This window comes from Eleginops maclovinus, chromosome 4 (assembly GCF_036324505.1).
Source record: "Eleginops maclovinus isolate JMC-PN-2008 ecotype Puerto Natales chromosome 4, JC_Emac_rtc_rv5, whole genome shotgun sequence".
Taxonomy (NCBI): Eukaryota; Metazoa; Chordata; class Actinopteri; order Perciformes; family Eleginopidae; genus Eleginops; species Eleginops maclovinus.
This window is the reverse complement of record NC_086352.1, coordinates 24,632,551-24,646,079: the sequence shown is the minus strand read 5'-3', so window position 1 is coordinate 24,646,079 and position 13,529 is coordinate 24,632,551. Positions and strand designations below refer to the sequence as shown.

General features: G+C 39.0%; 2 protein-coding genes across 2 annotated transcripts in view; both read right to left on the bottom strand.

Annotated features, from left to right (window-relative positions):
- Positions 1-61: 61 nt before the first annotated feature.
- scamp2l (secretory carrier membrane protein 2, like) lies at positions 62-7,806 on the bottom strand. The gene is made up of 9 exons (XM_063881941.1): positions 7,642-7,806; positions 6,858-6,935; positions 6,667-6,753; positions 4,815-4,944; positions 4,569-4,697; positions 3,874-4,033; positions 3,240-3,341; positions 2,593-2,710; positions 62-2,012 (listed from the first exon to the last, which is right to left on the bottom strand). The coding sequence occupies exons 1-9, from the start codon at positions 7,696-7,698 to the stop codon at positions 1,857-1,859; spliced, it is 1,017 nt and encodes a 338-aa protein (XP_063738011.1). The 5' UTR covers positions 7,699-7,806; the 3' UTR covers positions 62-1,856.
- A 2,055-nt stretch (positions 7,807-9,861) lies between these two features.
- The window catches only part of myo9aa (myosin IXAa), a 93,808-nt gene continuing 90,140 nt past the window's right edge, over positions 9,862-13,529 (bottom strand). The window contains 3 exon segments of the mRNA XM_063881495.1: positions 9,862-11,605; positions 11,974-12,116; positions 12,301-12,509. Coding sequence (XP_063737565.1) covers positions 11,073-11,605; positions 11,974-12,116; positions 12,301-12,509 — 885 coding nt within the window. The 3' untranslated portion in view covers positions 9,862-11,072.

Here is a 13,529-nt window from a genome sequence, read left to right as displayed (position 1 = left end):
AGTGGCTGGCTGGATTTATGAATGATTTTACTCCAGGCGTTACCAACCAACCAATACAATGTTCATCATATTTAGGTTTTATTTCGTCTACGTGTATTTTACATCATGTAACTAAGACATTTGTTAAGTACAGTATTCTTTACTAAACAAGCTATCTTAGACATGATCCATGTTTTGTGAAATAGTCCAGAACAGCTGTTTATTGAATGTTATGAGAGGAAACCGATTTCTAGCAAGTACCAAGCAGTGTTTTAAATAAGTCACCAATATGTACAACACACCTTAACACACATTCTGATCAGCAAAGGGGCATTTCAATATAATAATTTTCTCTATTAAGTATTAAGACAAACAACATTTTTTTTAAATCACTAACAGCCTTGTGCTTAAATCCCCACGGATAAATTGCTGGACTACACCTGCTGAGAGGCACTAAGGTTAAACTAACAGAAAGTGATTCAGTGAAAAAGTAACAGTAAATCAGAACGGCACATCTTAGCCTATATTCTATATATTCCCAGGCAAACATTTGAAAATGCTAATACCTAACAACAAGTAGGTACAACGCAGCTAAAAATTACACCCAATCTGCAACTATTCAGTAACATGACTTTAATCTGCAGTATAATTATTACGGATAACAAGTCAAAATAATGGATAATCAACAAATAAATATTGTGTTCTTTCTGCTCATTAATACATTTTACAACATACATTTGCTAAATTCTATACTATGTCAGTTACAAATAAACCTGTGATATTTCTTTAATTTTAAAAGCTCCATAGTTTCAAAGAAAATATAATGGTATTCCTAACTCAACATAAATTAAAATGTGCCACCCCAGTTAAACAACAACTTCCTTGCCCTAAAAACAACTTGTTTTTCTCACTTCGAGACCAGTGATTAAAACAGTAGAAAGAAAAACCTTCATCCCTTCACCTTCATTAACCATCAACGTTTACAGTGTTATACAAATTCAAACATAATATTTAGTACAAACAGCAGCTGTTTTCATCAGTAGTGTAAGACAGTTACAGGATGCATCTCATTTTTCAGGGAGTCCAGTAATATTATGTGTACTGCATGTATCAAGGTTGTTAATAAAGCAGAATGATAAACCAGTTACCCCCTAAAGCTCTACATGCTGCTGCAATGGCAAACATATGTATACATACAAGTTAAGTGAATCCATCATTCAATGATGGTTAAACATTCTCCGGTCAAGTATGTGTTTATATAATACCAACTCTCCTAAAGTTTATTTTGAGGACCCAGCATGTTATTTTTACCAAAAACTGTGAGAAATCCTATCACTTTCCGCCAGCGTATTTAACAGTGACAAGATTAAAATAATTGAATGTTATCACTAAAATCCAGTGCTGTTGAGCAGTGCACTGCATATTGCACAGCATATACTTTCACATTTACATTTGAAGTCAGATCATTTTTAATTTATTCAAGTCGGTTATATTAGGAGGCCTTCTTTTTATCCTGTTTAATTGACTTTCAATTTCGTGATCCGTCCTACATTTCCTAGAAATGGTTTTGATATCATAGCTGTATACTGATGAGGGTTCAATAACAACTGAGATATATATAGGTCATTACATGCTTATATAAGACCTCTAACTTATCTTCTGTACTCCACCACAGCTTATTTAAAAGTGGAAAACGGGGACACTTCACTAGGCAGATGTTAAAGTGAGTAGAAACTTCTTCATGTTGGTTTTTTTTGTTGCCCTTTTCACTAAATAATTAAACCCATTCCCTTAACCCGTTGAAGTATGTTAGGACATGGCTTTGTTGGTCATAGAAGAGACTAGCCTGTAGCATGAAGGATGTGAAAAAAATCAATCTAATTCCTCTGGTTCCTGCTGAAGGCTCCCTGCGCAGCTGAGGTGGCAGCACTGGTCGCAGCAGACTGCACTGATGGGTTGGTCAGGACTCCATGGGAGAACTCCTGCTGGGCCTTGGTGAAGCTGGCCCCTGTCCTTCTGTACTTAGAGTGGACCTAGTTTATAAGAAAAAGGGGCACAGATTAGGGCAGTGACTAGTTATAATTGAGATAAATGAATCAATCACAAGTAGCTCATGTTTTCAGTCCCAGAGGATATGATTTTTGGCATGTGTGTACAGCAATAGATATTTGCAGATAATATTGAAGGGTAACATTTACAACAATTAGTGAATCAAAAGAAGAGTAATGGCAAACCCCTTGAATCATTTATCATAATTGTGCTTCTTTGATGAACAAAAAAAAATCAGTTTTTAACATTTCGTACCATGGCCTGACATTTGTAGTTTCTCTCGTTATGTTTCTTTCTTTGATCTGCATGCGCCTTCACTAAGTTGGAGTTAAAAACAAATACAAGCCAAGTGGGAATACACATATTTAAATGTGTAAGGTGCGCCATGTTTAACTCTCTATTTTCAGCCAACTTCAGCTGATTGTGAGGCACTGCCGTCTTTTATTTACCAGCAAACATACAGTAAGTGTGGAATGCTGTTTACTTTAAAATAGCTTAATTAGGGCAATATCAAAACTGTAACATGGTTTAATTTAATTTTGTGAACTTTTTACATTAGCATACCATTTTCAGTAGGATGACAGCCAGGACAGCGTTTACTGTGAAGAAACCGGCCACCACCATCATCACCACAGCCACAGCCAAGTTTTTGCCAATCATGCTGATGGATGCGATCCATCCGCTGTTGAAAACACAGACAACAAATAAACACGTGTAATGTTACAATTTTCTCAACAATGAGGATTTACTAAATATTTAACTACCTAACAAGCATTTAAAAATGTTCTGGAAATGGCAGACTTAAAGAGAAATGACCCAACAGTGTAACCTGCCGTAGTGACCAATGGAATAGCAAGAAGTTTGAAAAAGTGAATAATGACAAACTGAAAAGCCTAAAATATTACATGACACAGAAAAGAAACCCAAAGAGAAAAGTTCCACACACTTACAAAGCAGCAACCCAGACAAGTTAGGGCAGCAGGAATCTGTCAAAGAGATGCAAGAGAGGAGAAACAGGGCAAAACACACGCACACACACATACAGGCGAGAATGAAGATGGACCCATGCATACACACATTTACTACAGATCTATCCAAAACACACTCAGTCTTACTATTGAAAATAGAAACCTGTTGAACAACTTTACACCACACCTTTACTTCCATCAAACATGCAGAAGATGATTTGAATAGTAAAGGTTGGTACTGACCTGTTTCCCCACTTGGGGATGCCCACAGTCTGGATGATATACACTGCCACTTGGAAGAAAAAGACAAAAAAGAAGAAAAAGAAGCTGAAGGAGCTGTCAGACCTAGAGAGGGAAAATAGAAAACACCAACAACATGTCATTTATGATAATGAGTAGTCAAGAGGTTTGTTTGCTGCTAAAATATTCAAAAAAAATGTTACACATTGAAATACATTAAACTGTAGAAGTCACAAAAGAGCAGCTTCAATTTTGAGCCTCCAATTTAAGAGTTGTGATTCATTATATACACCTTAATGATAACAATAGAACCTGCACATAATTCTCCAATTGGAAGTATTTTTGGAACCCCGTCACAATGTAATGATGTTTAAGATGATTATCCTATGCAAACATTGTAATTCTTTTAGAATATTTTTAATGCAGTACAGAGTGGCCCCAATTAACTTCCTCAAACCCCTCTAGCTGAGTTTGAGGATGAGGCTGCCAAGTTTTTTTTTAAGTAAAAAGATAAGAAAACACAGCTAATTAGCACATGTACATATGCCCCTATTTCTACTTTACAAAGAAATAAATACATCATTCCTATAATTCCTATACATTTTTTCGTAACCACAAGGCAAGCAAAACAGTGTACCTGAAGGCCTTGTAGACGGGTCTGTACCAGCAGATGAAGGAAACAGGGGTGAAGAGGATGAACCAGAGGATAGACAAACCAAAGTCAACGCCATACTGAGGATCTGTGGTGAAGTAAGCCAGGCAGGCCAGCACATTGAGGAACAGAGTGGCACTGTGGACTGTGGAGACAAAGGAAACCAATGAGCTGACTCAGGACCTCAGGATAAACGCACGTCTCTGCTTCTGAAAATCTAAAATCAGAACTTTTAGTTTTCTTTATCAACAATTTTTGAAAGACATAAGAAGGTTGAATTTATCTACAGATGCTCCAGTTCAAAATTAGAACACGTTTTGCTAAAATGTCATCATATAATGAAAAAAGTCCAGAAAACCACCAACAGTATGTCTATGATCCATATAATTGTGATTAAAGACTTCACGCAATTCTACAAAATGTCAAGGTTATCAAATGGCCTATAATGGATCAATACTTTATAGAAAACTATAAACACATCCTTCATTGTAAGTTATAATGTGAAGATGCTGTAAGCCCTACACTCTTTGTAAATCTGGGTTACTACACAGCTTAGTTTTAAAACAAGAGAGACTTGTTAACATACCAATCCCTCAGAATCAGTGTGTTATGGATCAATGACTCTTTTATATTGAAGAATATACAGCTGTAAAGCAAATACTGCATGCAGGGGCACATACACATCCAGAGGTAGTACATTCTCTTGCAGATCCTGCGGTACTCTTCAGGGATGTCCTCCTCAAAGTCTTGATAGAAGCAGGGCTTCACAGGGGAAAAACTGGGAAGCGGTGGCCAGTTGTTTTCTTTAGCTGACAAACACAAAAAAAAAAGTGGATAAACACTGTGAATGCTTGTGGTGTGTTGGTAGTTTTATAGTTTGTGTGTACAACACAAGTTAACTTGCAACTTCTCACACAAATACTTACAGCCGGTGTTGAGCGCTCTGCCTGCAGCCCTGTTCTGCATCTCCTGCTCCTTCCGCTCCAGCTCTGCAGCTTTCTTCTCCAGCTCCTCCTGCTGTTTGATCAGGTTAGCCTGGCCAGCAGATGCGTTTGCCTGGGGGGCAAAAGAGACTCTTAACAATGCTAGCCATATAGTTACTGCATCACTAAAACCAACAGCAGGATTTTTCTATGTAGTTGTGTGAAATTTACAGGCTTAACTACAGGTCATTTTAAAACATTTAAAGTAGATTTTGCTGATAATACTTCTGTACTTTTAATAAAGGCTTTCTTATTCCTACTTTTGCTTTAGTGAAAGATATGAGTGCTTTATCAACCACCAATGGTTAACTTCAAGATTTGTTTTATTATTTCCTTATTGCTTGGAACATACAATGCAATGTTTGAATGCACTTTGGTTATGTGAATCTTATATGAAATTCTTAAATAGCTGAAATAACATTTCAAACCAACTTATTTAACCAGGGCCAGCCTAAAGCATACGCGAACTAAGCGGCTGCTTAGATTGGGGGCCCCCTGGTGGCCAGGGGGCCCCCAATCGAGTGTTGTTGTTGTGTGTGTTTTTTAAAAAACATATATATATTGAATAACTTAAAGAAGTGACAACATGATTTAATGAATGAATTAATAATTCAATCCAAGAAAATTCTGAATTCATGATCAATATACCTGCCCCAAAACATTTTTGGCATGTGAGCAAGGATGGAATAATGAATAAGCCTTCCGGGCCCAAGCCCAAGTCACTACTTCAATAAGTCAAAAAGCAAAAGGCTATGAATCTGAACAAATTTAGCCCTTCTCCAGCTGGCCATCTCAAAAATGCACCAGAATACAAGAAATCACATCTACCAAATTCAGAATTTTCTGGGGAAGGACCCCCAGACCCCCTTCCGGTTCACACCCACTCTTGAACAAAGGGCACCACCCATTCCTTATGCATCTGTGCCCTGGGAGAAATAGTTCATAATCCGTCTGCATTAACACAATCGATAATGTAACATTATAGTGTGACAATTGTGTCAATAATCGTCAAGCACAGGTTACTCCGCGTGGGGGGCCCAAAATCAAATTCTGCTTAGGGCCCCCTAAAAGCTCAGGCCGGCACTGTATTTAACCTTTTTTCTATTGTAAGAATAATCAATATATTGAAACGGAACATTAAATGACATAATTCACTGTTTTCGGACGGACCGGACTGTGTTCTGTTCGCACCTGATGTTATTGTTTTAGCCTCACGGTAGAATGTAGCTGATATTATATCTGATATGAGTGGAGTTACATACTAAACACACCGCCTCTAAGTCTCACTCATTGACGCTGCAATAATATTACTACGTGTTTAATAACCAATAAACTTCAGAAGAATTGTATAACAAAATATCATAGACAAGCGCCATGACTACGTCATCAGAAGGCAAAGCAGAATGCGCACTGGACCCGCCTCCATTGACGTCAGCCTATGGAAGACGACTAAATAAGAGACGGGGATATGCCATGTGACGACAAGGGGCCAATAGGATCCAGCCCCCACCGCCAACCAATTAGTGAAGACGAGACAGGAAAGAGCAGAGAATAGAAATGCGCGATGTTAACAGAAGATCGGGTCCTTTTCCATGCTGCTAGAGAACTGCTCCAATGTGGACTGTGGATCTGTGACATGGGGAAGCTGTGTTTCCTTTGTAGACTGATCATATCATTGTATTAATAAATGCTGTAAAAATTGACGAAGCTCCTTGGATTCTTTTTGCCAACTTCTTTCTTCAAGTTCCGGAACCTAACATTATCTGTTATGTGTAGGCCTATGTGTCTGACTCACTTGTGCGCTCTGCTCCACAGAAGTCGGTAGGATGGCGGGTTGAGAGGAGGCAGCAGAGATGGGGATGGTTGTACCAGTGTGGATTCCCTTTGAAGCAAATAAGGCTTTTTAAAAAATATTTAATTTTGTTTCATTGATGGTGCAACTATAAAGTACATCAACAGTGTATTAAAAATTGAAAGAGGAGCTACCATGTCATTTGCAGAGAATGGGTTGAACTCTCCGGTGTTTTCAGAGGCTCCGCTGGTGACCTGTGTGATTGAGGCATCCTGAAAAAGAAAGGGCAAACCTTGATATTATGAGATGCCATTAGCCATTACCATTACCCTTCACTTTATATGTGGTGCCTGTCACATTTGTAATACTAACCAGGCACTAATTTCTCCCAAACCAAATGTACTCTTAGCCCAAGCTAAGCAAGTATGATCTGTCTAAGTTCAAATGGAACTATTTGAACAATAAAAGTGGCTTTTTCTTTAAGTAAACATGTCACCAAGACACTTGTTAACCTACAACCATTGCACAATATAATTTGAAACACAGATATGTGGCTATTATACTAAACAAATACAATTACTATACGCCTAAAAACTGCGCCATTAAATTCCATATTTCCCCTGGAAGATCTGGTTTACAGAATTAACATTTTCCTTCAATGGCGTATTGAAGGAGTCCCATTTAATGGCTAAACATCAGCAGGCACCTGTTCCTGTGCGTCTGCTTACCTGCGCAGGTGAGCTAGCAGCCCACGTACAGCGTTAACACACTATTTTATAGATTCACTTTATAAATAGATTATACTAAATCTACAACGTGGCCTACTTAATACCTAACATTCTAACTCAGGAAATACTGAGGCCAAACCCAGCAACCAACCGAACAGGTTTGTGTTGCAGCATATCTCTTTCAGTCTCCGCTTCTCACAAAACAGCTTCTTAAAGACTTCGCACAGAAAAAACAAGCACACACACTCACCTGGAAGGGCTCTATATCCATTGGGTCCACGAAAGGGTTGCTGTCAAATCCCGACATTTTGGAGAAAAGTTTATGTTGTGTGGAATAAACAACACGACAGCTCCCCGTGTAACCGGCGGTGGCTGCTGCTCCTGCGGATGGTGCTGTGACGCTGCGTGTCTGCGCATGCGTCGTTCACGTCACCAAGAGGTTGTCCCTGAGTAACATCTGATAAAATAATATACTACCTTTACGTTTAGAAATTATGTCAATTGCTTTCAATTATGTCACGGTACAAAAAGAAGTATTTTAAAAAAAAAAATCCCGATTCTGTTTTTTAGGAGTTGTATTTAGGTGCTGTCGCAATAATGGACCTTCAGAAAATTAGCAATACCATTTTAAATGCATGCCCAATTACAGGTTTTTAATTTTGATGCAAATTTAGTTCTTATTTTAATGGTTTTCTACTCATTAAAAGTTAATTTTTTCAACGTATGGAAGAAGTATGCTACTCAGATATTTAACGAAAGTACCCCCCACACACTGACACACACACACACACACACACACACACACACACACACACACACACACACACACACACACACACACACACACACACACACACACACACACACACACACACACACACACACACACACACACACACACACACACACACACACACACACACACACACACACACACACACACACACACACACACACAGCTTATATTGCATTAATGCTCTGAATCTGTGATGTAACTCACAAATAAAACTTAAAAACAAATCAAATAAAAGAAGAATAAAATTGAAATACTTAATTAAACTACAAATACCACAACATTTTATGTGTGGTGCTTGAGTTAATATACATTACATTCCACAATGGTTATCGTTATTTGCCTGTAAATAGATGTTTAGACATCACACATGACCTAATCATATGGCTCATAAGGGTAACGACAATACTCATGGGTGAAATAAACGTAAAGCGGTTTTAAATATCTTTTGACCTAAGCACATCTTCTCTCAATATACACTGCTGCACAGAGAGTACATTTGGCTTGGTTTTGTTCTCACAAAATAAGATGAGATGTTTTTCAAAGTAAAGGTAAATTACTTTTCTTTTTTACCATCATTACCGTTGGATAAGTTTAACATCACCTGCTAGACGACACATCGTTACATATCTTCATACTGCTGCTCTTCTCTATTCCACAGTTAAATGACTTTGGAGGCCAGGAGCACAGAAAGGGTATACTGTATGGCCAGGATGAAGACTTAATGTAGGTGTTACCTCCTTTTTCCTTGACCGAAGACAATAATAAAATGCCCCTTAAGAATTCAGCTGTGCTGTTAGAAGTGTATGTGGGCTATTACTGAGCAGTTGTCTCCGTGGTGACAGTTAGAGGATCATTGCTATTTCTAAAACAGCAAATTAAGCACACACATCGTACACACACACTTTGCCAAAATCAGTCAACATAATCTTCTGTTCACACATAAGACCAACGCAGCAAGAAGGACCTGTGTTTACTCATTTAAACAAAGGTGTTTTATGTTTTCATAAACGTAGTCTTTCATCGATAAGACAAATACTTGGACATTGTTTTCATGGTATCACTTGAACATTTCAAATGCAGACATCCCTGTCTGTCCCTACGCCTACACCCTTAATAATTGCACCACGTTGTTTTTTTGTTTCATTGTAACTAACCAATGAACTTCTTCTAAAGCTGTGGTATTACCTTGATAAGTTGAAGGGGATTTATCAGGAACAATTCTCTTCTTCAGTGCTTGTCCACATACAGTACATTTGGGTGGAGCAAACTAGCCTTTTTTTGGGAGGGGTGCTTAAAATAGACAGTTGTTAAAGCGGAGTGTTTTAGACAGAGGGTGCATATTCCAATGTTCCAATGTTCCAAAATGTTATTTGAAAATTAAAGCATTTATATTTTCTACTGTAGTGGAAACACACAAAAAAAGTATGAACCTGAAAATGAACTTTACCTTTTTAGGTATTTTGGAGTCTGTTTTGTCACTGAAGATGTTTCAATACCCGTCCTTTTCCTACTGTGACATACAGTAGGAAAAGCACGGGTATCTTTAATATACTTAATTATTGCTTCATTTTTATTTGAAATATGTAATCTACAGTACTTTGACATGAATGCGAAGTGCAAAGAAACAGTATAGAAAAACATAAACATTCTCAATAATAAAGACAAGAGACATACTGATTTTATGTTTTTTCTTGGTTGCTATTGAGCAAACACTTTAGAGACAGGTGGTGGGGATGGGTTTGGGAGTGGATGGGTAACAATAGGTTTCAAGAATAGAATGGCATTTGTCCACTATACTGTACATATGAACTGTACTGTACAATTACAATTGTTGTATGGCTGTTAAGCAGTGAATGCAGGGATTTTATACACATCCGACATTCTTTACATAGCTGGGATCCCCTTTGGCTGGAATACGCACCAGCTGATTGGTCCCTTTGATGGCGGTATTTCCCTTGTAAAGGGAAAAAAGCAGCACAAACTCAAAACACATGAAGTGGTTTTTGTCTTTCACACATACAGTCATGCTTTCACACACACACACACACACACACACACACACACACACACACACACACACACACACACACACACACACACACACACACACACACACACACACACACACACACACACACACACACACACACACACACACACACACACACACACACACACACACACACACACACACACACACACACACACACACACACACACACACACACACACACACACACACCTCTGCCCAAATCCATACATCTCTTTACAAGATACTAAAAAAAAATTAAAATAAAAAGATAAATATTTGACTTCAACTACCCAGCAGAGGCTGGTGTTCCGGCTTTGTACAGTATTTTTACCTGTATATTATATGCTATAAAGAATTTCTGTGACATTAAAATTAATTAAATAAGGAGATATGAATTTGTAGAAACAGAGCAACTGCTGCTTACACTGATTGTTATGAACTGTAAACTCATAAAGCAGCTAATTATTGTGAGCTTTAAGTTCACTGTAACATCTGTGACGCCTGATGTTGCCTGATTTCTTATTTGTCTTCCGTTTTCCAGGCTCCATACCATTCCCTGATACCGAGTGGTCTCCTGCATATTCCAACGTTCCCTTTTCTCTGTCCTCCTTCTCAGTGCATCTCCTCTTGGCGCAGAGTAAAGAGCTGCCGAGGCACTGTGAGAGCATGGGTGGCAGTTCAAACATGGAAACACTGTACACGGCACTTGGGGACACTTCATCGCAGACTTCAGGAAAAGCGAAGCAAGAATGCTTGAGGAGTGGAGATCAGTTGCCATTAAGTTACCTCCCATTAAGAATGTAAACGCTTGCCAGGGAGTTGGAAAGTGAGTGCTTTGGTGTCGCAGTGACCTTCATACCATGAATTCATTACTGCCATACAACACAAGCTGCTGTGGTATGTCTGGAGGGTCCCTGCTATGACCACTGCCTCCTCTGGAGTGCCTCAGGGAAGAAGGCTTGGTCCCTCTAAGTTTCTGTTTGCCCCTCTCTGGGTTGAATGTGCCTCGGCTGGTAAACTGGGGCCTTTCGTTATGTTCTTCCTGATCTCCTGTATGGCTGATGTCCAAGCAGTCGGATCGAGAGGCTTGAGATGTATTCAGAGCCTGTGCATGTGCCTGTGTCTGTGCCTGTGACTGTGACTGTGACTGTGACTGTGCCTGGGCTGGACCTGAGCCTACAGAGGGAGACTTGGAGTGGAAACGAAAGCGCCGGCTGGTGGCGGAAGAGGACGAGGACGATGGTTGGTAGTGTGATGAGGAAGAGTAAGAAGAAACACTGGAGTCCACAGAGTCCAGGGACTCTGGCTGCCTGCGGAGAGCACGCCGGCGGGGGCTTGTCATGTCGGACCTCTGAGGCCATGGGGAAGTCAACACCGGACCTTTCTCTGCAATGAAATGCAAAGACAAGGTTTATGTGTGTGTAACATTTTTTCTGGGCTTGCAGTTTATTTCCAAGTCTTAACTGGTAATAATTTGATCTTATTAGTATATATATATATGAAATTGTCATAATTTAATTAGCGTATTAAATATTTAGTTATGGTCAAATATTTGTTTATTGAGGCCAAGGGGACCTTACCATAGTCCACCAAAATCTAATAACTTCCTTCTTGAGTCCAAGCAGATGTTGGTGCCAATTTCAAATAAAATTCCCTTAATCTGTTTCTTTGATTTGGCCATTAATGTTGCATGCACAGAAGCATAAAAATAGTAAACGGAAAAATGTACTTTGATTCCGTGCAAAGTATCATACCAGAAAAGTCAGAGAAAGTTCCCTCAGAGTCCACATTGAGGTTTTCCGAGCTGTCGGCTGTACCAATAGAAGCCTCCGACTCCAGGGTCTCATCATCTGAGGCTCGTGGCTCCAGAGAAAGCATCTCAAAAGTCAACTCCTCTCTGCAGTGGAAAATATATCCAGATTAATAATTCAGCAGAACACACATTATGAAATACATAATAGCTCTAACACATGCACATTTAAAATCATATTTTTGTGAAGTCAAATATAAATTGTGACAAACTCTTCACAGGATCTAATAATCCGGACTTTCAGACATTTAAGTGCAGTTGCTGTGTTTACTTCTCTTTCTGCAGGCTCTCAATTTGCTCCGTCAACACTCTCTCTTCCTGCTGCATAGCGGCCTGCTGATGCTCTGAGATCTTGGTTGAAGAGTCCTCTCCCTCTTCACAGCCACTCTCCTCTATCACGGGGTCCACCACAGATGGCAGCCGGGGACTAACTGGAGGTGAGGGTGTGTGGTAGCTTATTCGCTGTACATGGCCTTTTCCCTGAAAAACAAAACAAGGGCCGATGTTGTCTTCTCACTAATGTGAATATTACATTTGTGGTTCAGAAAGAAATGAATGATAGCAGTTACGCAGTCATACACAGCACATTACAACACTTTACACCACTTTTAGCACGCAGCTACTCACAAGCAAAGGCAATGACTAGACCAAATGAAATAATCAGCCAAGTTTAAAAAAACAGCAGAGCAGCACTAGAAGCTGATCAAACACCAAGGTAGATGCAGCACAGTGATACACAAACTTTACCTTTTTAGGTGCAATTGTCTGCTCAGAAATGTGAGAAGCAAAAGAAAGGGGAATCAGTAATGCCAGGTTCTGAAAGGTCGGTGTTATTTTGGTTTAATGTGCAGTATCAAGGTCTGATTGGCTGCCTTTCTAGCTAAGGGTTAGATGATCAGGATATCTCAGAAGGAGACCTTCTCAGTTCTTTGAAGTGAAGCTAACAGTAACAATATCATTATTATTAAGTACTTGCACGGGAAATGAACAATGACAATTAATTTAATTTTGGCATTTCCGTCGACAATGTATCCAATTTCATATTCGAGACTTCTAATGAAAAAAAAAGAGACCAACATAAGCTCTTCATGCAGTGTTTGCATACATTATTTTGAGTCATACTATGTAGAAAAATGTATGTTCCATAATCCAATGTAAATCTAATCATCATTGATTGTATGATTGCATTATCTGCTGACTTCCTTCCACAAGACAATGCTAGAAAATACAAAAGCATAGACATAATGAGTCAAGCTTAAAAGGATGGAGAAGACATTAAGATGTTAATATTTCAAGCCATGAGACTGTGAAGTGATTGGCACCACAACAACATCACCACTACATGATTACTTTGGGATGGTACTGTATACATACCATAGTGCGCACTATGCTCATAAATCTAACAGCTATTAGTACAGGTTTCTGGGTAAAGGAAAGGACACGTTAGGGGACGAGGATCAGGAGAGTAGAAAAACATCTTACAAAAGGAGGAAATCAGGA